The sequence below is a fragment of the Zophobas morio genome, unplaced genomic scaffold (genome assembly GCF_036711695.1).
Source record: "Zophobas morio isolate AGI-343-1 ecotype UQ-CSIRO unplaced genomic scaffold, CSIRO_AGI_Zmor_V1 ptg000131l, whole genome shotgun sequence".
In the NCBI taxonomy this organism is placed as follows: Eukaryota; Metazoa; Arthropoda; class Insecta; order Coleoptera; family Tenebrionidae; genus Zophobas; species Zophobas morio.
In genome coordinates, this window is record NW_026972236.1 from 58,013 (window position 1) to 66,808 (window position 8,796).

General features: G+C 36.7%; 1 protein-coding gene across 1 annotated transcript; it reads left to right on the forward strand.

The window, feature by feature from the left end:
- Nucleotides 1-489: 489 nt before the first annotated feature.
- LOC135145205 (S-methyl-5'-thioadenosine phosphorylase-like) lies at nucleotides 490-1,472 on the forward strand. The gene is made up of 5 exons (XM_064077319.1): nucleotides 490-573; nucleotides 715-832; nucleotides 886-1,033; nucleotides 1,094-1,158; nucleotides 1,224-1,472. The coding sequence occupies exons 2-5, from the start codon at nucleotides 803-805 to the stop codon at nucleotides 1,236-1,238; spliced, it is 258 nt and encodes an 85-aa protein (XP_063933389.1). The 5' UTR covers nucleotides 490-573; nucleotides 715-802; the 3' UTR covers nucleotides 1,239-1,472.
- The last annotated feature ends 7,324 nt before the right edge of the window (nucleotides 1,473-8,796 follow it).

Sequence of the window (8,796 nt, forward strand, 5' to 3'; positions counted from 1 at the left end):
ACTTTTTTTTTTAATCACTGCATTAATACATTTAATAGGCCCCCATTATTGAAGGGACTGGTTTAGATCGAAGTTTTTTAACAGACTTAAGGAAAAGAAAGTTACTGCTCCCTTTGGAGAGGTACTGTACTGACTATATAATATTTTTGTTCTTTTTGACATGGTAATAACTTACCCTAATAATGATAGTTATTTTTTATACCTTCTTTGTTCTTCACTTGTTACCTTCGTTTTTAATCTATAGCCTTCTGATGACCTAAAAGTAAGCGCCATTGCAGGTGGGTGTCGACTATGTGTTACTTGCTAGCCATGAACGATCTCATTTCATACAACCAACTAATATAAACTTTAGGGTCAATTAAATGGGCTTTAAACTATTATCTAACTACTTCGAAAATTTCAAGAGCCCTTTTATTAACATTATATTCAGTGAAATTTCTATTTTAAAAATTTTTAAAGGTCACACGATTAATTTTGGCCTCTACGACCTGTTGAATCTCTAAGCCAGGAAATTGAACCCGGACACTGTGTGTTTCTTGATCAGGCCATTGGTCGGAAGACTAAGAGAGCTAGGTCATCGTTTATCTTTCTTATTTATTTTATGAAAGTAGCGACCTTTACATTATTATCTTTAAAAATATTATTCTACCGTACTTCTCTCTTTCCACTAAATGTTGATGTTCAGGCGCCTTTTTTTACTCTTCTCTTTATAAGGTACAAACGTTCTATGACGGAGTGGTTGGTCATCCGAGTGGAATTTGCCATCTTCCTCTTGTAAGTCCCTTTATTGAAAAACTGCGAGATGCCTTTAAAGAAAACACCTCACCCTTGGGTATTCCTCATCACACAAAATGTTGTTTGCCGCTAAAACAGTGCTGACCATAGGAGAGCCTCATCATTTCTGTAGGGACCGTAGTCCCTATTGAGGGCCCGTGGTTGAGCAACAGGGCCGAAAGCCTTATGTATTGCTCATGGGAAGGTGACGTTATCAACCTGAGTACGTTTCCCGAAGTGATTCTGGTTAACGAGGCTGGTGGGTCTTGGGTAAAATTCTCGCTGGGCGTACACTTATATGCGTCTTTTTGTTTGAAAGGTTTACTCCACGCGTCGGTTGCCTTAGCTACAGATTACCACTGCTGGCGTAGTGAAGAAAAACACGTACGTTTTTGCCCTGTAGGCAAGATTTCGTATCATATTAAAACTTTTTCTTGGCTAATTTTCAGTGTCGGTGTAAATAAGTGGTCATGGCAACGCTACGCAAGGACTCGGAAAATTGCAAACAGCTGATTTTAATCATCATTCCTTGATTGGCGACCATCGATAGGTCACAAGACATCAAGGGTGCAAAGGAAACCGGCAACACTCTTCCATTATGCTTCCGTCCATAAAAGAATAACAATTATACCTAAGTTAAGTTTTCAGGTATGCAAACGGAAACATACTTGTTCATTTAGTTATAGAATTAAACCTAATACATAAATAAACTTTTCAAGTAAGCTATTTTAACCGTAATGACTCATCAACTTTTTTTTTGCGGACGTGAGTTGGTTCAGAGTTTGTTGCTCTTCTCTCGTCTTTAACTTCCAAAAGTTAAGTTAAAAGTTAATTATTTATTAAATACTGCATATCTTCATATCCTATAGACTCAAAGAAAATTAGTTATTATTATAGAGAGCATTTTTTGAGCGGTAGGCTTGTAATTTTTTTGTCTAAGCTCTTAAATAAAAATTTAAACGGCTCTTCGCTCTTTTCGATCATAAAAACTGAGACTCAAACCTTTTTACCACAAAGAAAAAAATATCAGACCTACAAAGAAAGAAGGAAACAGCAGCAGACTTTAACCTACTGTCAGGCCATATAAAGAAGCTGAAGTAATCTTAGTACTTAAATGCTAAATTATTGGTCTATTGGCTTACAAGCTTGCTCAGTGGCTTGGGAAAATTGACTTAGGTAATGCTAATTCAACAACTTTATTGTATTAGGTTTGTAAGGAAAATACTTAAAGAATCAACTGATCTTGAGCTTAAGAAACATGGTTACAATGCTTACTTAAAAATACAGGTCTTAGTTAATTCAGTTGGGCGTGCTTATGCTCAACTTAGGGTGCAGTGTACTTTCGACAAGCGAGCTTTTCTCTCGCCTTACAAAGCTTAATTAATTGTTCAGCTTGAGTCGAACACTGGTTGTTCGTAGAAATGAAACCCAGTAAAAGTCAAAAGTTCAATTTTGTCACTGCTTTTACTTTTATTTATTAATCAGGTCATCCCACCATGGCCTATTTAGACTCATATATGCGAATTACACTGCATTAATGTATAGATTCAAAGCTACCTGCCTTGGTTTGACTACATCTATATCCATAAGTTGAGTTAACCAGGAATGTCTCACCGTGGTGTCAGTCTTTCGACACTCTTCTTATTGCACCCCCTAAGCCCCAACAAAATCAAGGGTTGTCTAAAACGTAGTTTCTTTATGTTTCGGTAGCAGGATACCATGAAACCGTTTACATTAGCAAATTTCATTGGAAGGCACATTTAGATCACGCAAATAATTACCTTATAGTCACCTAACTTTACTCAACCTAATGTCAAAAAATGCAAACTTAAACTGGGGAACAGACTTCAGACTTCATTTCTAAATTAAGTTAACACAACTCAGCTTAACCTAAGTTTCAATAACGCTGTCGTACTCATCATGTTGCCCTTTTTACTACCTGCAGATTTTTTAAGAACAGTTCCGAATTTATATAACGTAGTTAGATTTATTAGTGGTTATCAACCAGGGCTCAGTTTATTAGGATTATTTTATACGATATCTTATTTAACACTAACGGATCAACTATTTAAAAATTTCCTTTAATATTGCTCAGAGTGGAATATATCAGGACACAGGATGTAACCTAAAATAGTTACACTTTGTACAAATCCTATCATTATGCCATTAAGTACATATAAAATTACACAAAAAAAGTAAGAAATATTCTCCTGCATAAAATGTTTGCAGTTACATTGAGTTTTACATAGGACGCAACGATAATTACAAATTATAAATACAAAAATTATCGGGATGCAGTATAAAATGTACTTATACCATAGGTTTAATACCAATCTCTCCTGCATGTACTGTAAAAATACGTGGTGCTTAGATAATGCAACTTGCTAGTAGGCAAACCTTGAGCATATCCGCTGTATTGTTTTCATGAGCGATATACCAAAAAAATACGGGTCACTAATGACACCTTAGAGGAGCCAAAAGTTATCAATATAGAGAAATTTCCAAATTTCGCGATGTTCCAGATTGTGACACACTCTTAAGGTTAGTGTTGGTTGAAGGCAAATATCTTAATGAGGTAAGATAGGCTAATCTTTCTTTTATGAAGACGCATTTACCCTTGTGGCTTCTCTGGTAGCTTCCGCAATTGCCATCAATTCATTTTCCATCGTCGAGAGGGTGTATTATTCGCAGCACGAATTTCCAAGTAATCGGGATGGGGCCCCTGGGAGTTTTCCGTACAGGTCGCGTAGTCACTCTTGCTAAAACCTTTCCAGCTTGAGGGTACTGTAGCTATTGTAGCAGATTTCGTATACCCTTCGCACCAAAATCAAGCATCTTATTAACGTTTTTTAGCTTACGCTTTTGGTGGTAGGCTTGAGTGCCTTTTGTGATAGTCTGTGCACTGCGAAAACTATAACTGGACGTGATACCATGAATAGATAGAGTTATCACCACACTAGTTCTACATATGGCGTATTCTTTAGTAGGCGGTTGTCGCCGTTAAAAGTATAGGTTCCTATATAATTTAAAAGGCTTGTCATAATTCATTCTGGAGTGTAAACGAATAGTAGTAATATACATTTCCAAATGTAACGTTTTAATCCATCGTTCTTCTCGACATTCATACTTGGTATCTTCGATGCCTTTTCTAGCTTTTTATAGTCACGATTTCATCAATGTATGTGGTTTCTTCCTTGTATAGAAAAACATGAGTCAATATGGCACTTGTGGACACCAGAGCAGATAAAGCCCTCGTGTATAAACGGTAGTCCATCTTATTCTGGACTACTTGAGATCAGGTATAGGTTTGAAAAGTTTAACGCAGTTCGAACCATTAGGCGCAGAGTGTACGCTTCAGGTTGTTCCATAAATAATTCTTCGGCTAGGGTCGACATATAAAGCCGTCATGAACAATAATTTAAAATACTTACATACTAAGCATAGCTGATAAGTGCAAAAATATCTTAACTTATTTGATCTCTGCAAATGGGCTAAAAACATTCAAAAAATCTTCTCCATCGATTTGCATGTATCTCTTAGTACAGATACGAACCCTGTATCGATCAATAGTGCCTTCTACATTAGTTTTGACCTTGAAAACCTATTTACAGCCGTCTCATTATCCTTCAACTGGTAGGATGGTATAAACGCAAGTAAAAATTCTTTATGGGATAAAGTTTATGCTCATAGGTAAGAAAAACTGAACTTTAACTATACTGTTTATAGCTTCCCAGTAAATCTTGGGTTCCGGTACTTTCCAGGTATGCATGGGTAGGTCATGGTATAGGGCACTGTGTCTCGTGTTTCCCTAGTATTGTATGCTTTAGTCTCCTCGTGGTAGGACTTTTACCTCTACCTAATGTTCGTTTATATGAACTGACAACAAGGGCATTAGAATTGACTAGGGTTCAACAACAAAATTCGAGCCTTCATCCTCGTTTCAAGTCCAGAGGCAGAGTTCATAGACGGCTATATCTAAGGTACCTGATTTTGCACAATATTATACAATGCCTTGCAAATTTGAAATACGCAAAACATTTTTAAGACCCCATGACCTCCCCGCCCACTGGATTAGGTCCCATGTTCTTTAGGATTTTTTCTTGTATCGCTGACTGCCGTGTATCTTTGTACCGATGGCTTCGTAAAGAAGCTTCACCCCCTAGCTATTATTGCGCCCTGAGCCAGCTCTATCAATTGTGATATATTAAAGGGCGCCTGGTAGTTTTTCTCAGTTCTACCTTTTGTGGTAGTGTTTTGGAAAGGGTATAATGGGTAGTGAAAACTCTTTTCTGTTTTCATCGATTAGTCCTTTAGGTAAATACTACATGGTATTCTAGTTACGAATTGGGCGCACCACTGAATCGGATGTACTTGTGTAGAATTTTGGAAGTATAACTCACGCATCGCTTCGGAAAATACCAGTTTACCCTCCCCTCAAGAAGGGCCAAGGCTTGGGACGGGCGAGTATAAACCCTCCGTAAGCAACCGGTTACCTGGCTTAATCGGTTCAACTAATGAAGTGATTTGCCAATACATTTTTTTTTAGCTCTTTTAGCTCTACATGAAGAATTCAGTAGAAAAGTTAGGTCTTTCCAAATTACAGTCTTTCTTTGCTATATCTAAATTACCTATGATGCTATCCTTCGACATGTCTTGAATGAGGAGGTTCCAGACGTAACTAGGAAGATGCTATAGCTTTAAGAACATGTATTTTATATGTAGTTAGTATAACCCTTAACTCGCCAAGAGCAGCCCTTAACGAGAATGGGGGCAGAAATATTATTTCCCTTTATAAGGCCTAGGTCTTTACTGCAGAAATGTACTTTGTAATAATATGAAGTTAGTGTGTACAATTATCTCCATCCAGCGGTATGCTTTGAGCTCCAAGCCTATTATCTAGGACACACTTAAAAGGGTAGCTTGCTGTTTGCTAATCTTGAATTCTGTTTTATCTTTCTAACCATTCGGACTCAGTTATCTCGTAATTTTTAACCGTGCGTAATTTCTTACCAAGGCGATAAATAAATACTCTGTTGGTTTGATGCTTTATGAAAATAATTTAGTTTTGCTTTATCCAGAGCATACCGCAGGAGGGCACCCTAATTGTGATTATTACCTGTACGGTAACATCAATTTTTTTTAAAACAAGTTGATAAGTGGGTATAAATTTTATGTACTTTAATAATAATAAAAGAGTGCTAAAGCTTAACTCTGTTTCCAACCTCCCCACCTTAATAACTTATTAGCTTTATTAGGGCTGGTTACTAAAGTACTGTTTTAGTTAGATAAACATCTTGATATAGAACTCTTAGGCTTATAAACTCTAAATAGTAGAAGCGTATCTTTTATCCATGACCCGAACTAAGACTTCACTAGTGAAAGCACCTTAAATGGCTTACATAATGATGAATCAAGAGAAAATTATTCTTGGTCTGGGTAATGTTACTATTTTTCCAATAGGGAAACACACATTATTATGCTCTTTGGAAAAGATGTATAAGAGAACTTAAAATTCTCGAGGCTTATTTTTTTGAAGCATGTCCTCTGCCTTCAACTTTACTTATCTTGCCTTTGAGCGGGGCATTCCAGACCTCCCTTGCTGTGCTTTGAGTGCCTTGTGGTGCTCGCAACTTTCGTTTAGCGTTGTACACTCTTTTGTGTTTGTAAGAATTTCCTGTTCTGCCCCTAGGGGCACGGCGTACTAGGAGTTAAAGATTGACCCTATCTAACAGTTTAGCTGTCCTTCTTGAGTTAAACTTCACAGAACTACTTGAAGATGACATAAAACTATCTGCCTTCATGCTCATTGATCCGTCACTGTGGAGTAGCATCGTAGGAATGGTAGCACACTGTGTCAAGTAATCTAACAACTCTGCGGTGTCTAGTAATCCTCTACTTTGTTTGGCGTCTTTAGAGATTTAGCTGAAACATTCAAGGAGGCTACCAGTTCTCTAGATTGAATACAACACAAGCAACGTGAATATTGTTGCCCGCTAAGTTCTAACATTTTGAAGCTTCTCATGTACCTAGGAGAGTTCTAAAGTAGCTTGATGCTCGACTTTAAACAGTTGCTCTTAAAAATGGTAAAAACTTAAGGCGAGAGGAATACTAAAAAGTCTTAAAAATAAGAATATCATTGTGGTTAGGGTTCTAACATATAGCTTGCTTTTATTAATATTTTTTAACCTTAAACCTACACGTATTTTTATTTTCCCTCTGACTTTTACAGACTTCACGTTAGAGCCACGAGGTTAGCAATAATTAAGCTGTAGAAGGTATGTGCGATGCTAGGTGGTCATCTCTTGCAATGAAGGGATGTTGCTCTTGGCTCAATAACTTTTGATAATTAGTTGCTTCTAATTAAGTACTATTGTAGTGCTTGCTTGGCTACTTGGATTAACAAAAGTCACCAGATCTTAAAGCGGTGCGCTATTTCGTGCCAAGTTACTTGAACAGGTTCGCTTCGGTGTACCAACGTTTATTGTAATGAGTGGTACGTAAATACTCTTAGCACTAACCTTGATGCCTACTATAGAAAGTTAGAAGGATAAGCCCTATAATATGTGAAATCTTGTATTTAGTGTATACTCCCGTATTAAGTATATAGTGGTAGACTGCTGCTGTGCAAGTATTGTGCTAGTTATTGGTATAGAGTACTGTTTGGTTGACGATAGCAACTAAAACATAAAGTATCGCGCAAAATATTAGCTTATAGTGCTGTTCCGTAGACGAATCTTTACTAAAGTATAGTGCTATTTACTAGTATGTAGTATGATGTTAGTGAGCTGTTACTATATTATTGCAGCAGTAGTGCAGTTATAAGAGTATTGTTTACTAGTGCTTATAGATATGAGTTGCATCCCTAAGCCTAGTGTGACCAACTTCCGTATCAATTGTATTATGGGGCCACAAGATTTGGCTTTACCACATATTTTGGAGTTCGATTATACTCGCTGGATTCACTGGAATTCACTTGCCCCTAGAAAGGTGCCGCCCTGTAAGTAATTAGATATTCACTTTAATGGCAGCATCCAAAGCTACTTAATTACAAATTACAGTGAATATACTCTATGGTTTTGTTAATATCACATTTTCAGGGTTTCCCTTTTATAACTTAAGGTGTAATAGCGACCATGCCCCCAGAACTTTACAGCAAAAGAGGTAAATCAGGTTTATTAGTTGCAGAATAGCCATTTACAGGGAAGCCTATTTACTATTTAGGCTATCTGTTGCTTAATGCTTCATAATAAAATTTGCATTCTTTGGATTTGTAAATTAAAACTAAACACAATTTCGGTTTTAAAGGTTATGAAGGAGACGATAAGGAGAGAGTCTAATTGTAAGAATCGTTGCTTCCATTATTTGTGGCCTTTGTTACCAGATAAATAGAGACCGATTTCCATCTGATTGAACAAGTTACCAGATGATAATTTAAATAAACTCATAAAGCGGTAAATAAGATATCCTTACACTTTTTAATGGTATTTAGGTCTGTATTTAAACAAGGGAGGCACTCATAAGAATAGCAATTTCATAAAAAATTGATTTGCCACACTCATTTAACTATATTTTAGTTTTTACTGTCCTGTTCCCTCCACAATCCTGATTGAATACTTTCTCTGCGTCCAATATTTGAATCCCCGTTTTCTTAATATATGGTTTGGTAGCTGACTAATAACACGGAATATCTGCTGACGATTAAGCGTTCTGCTCAAGAGTCGTGGGGCTATTGAACTTCATTTAGAACTACCAACTCCGAGTTCTTATACTTACAATTCACTAAGATCATTAAAACAGCTGTTATGAGCAGGGTAATATTGTATCCTAATAATGCGAACCGCTAGTTCCGGTCTAAGAAGGATTAGGCGTGGTTTATATGTATATTACGAGCACCTGGTGTTTGGAAATAAAATAAACCTAAAAAGGGAGTTGTAATGTAACTTAAGTAGTAAAAAAAGGGCTTAATAACCTATATATTTGGGATTTTTTTTTTGTAGACACAGGTAAAATACAAATTATCGT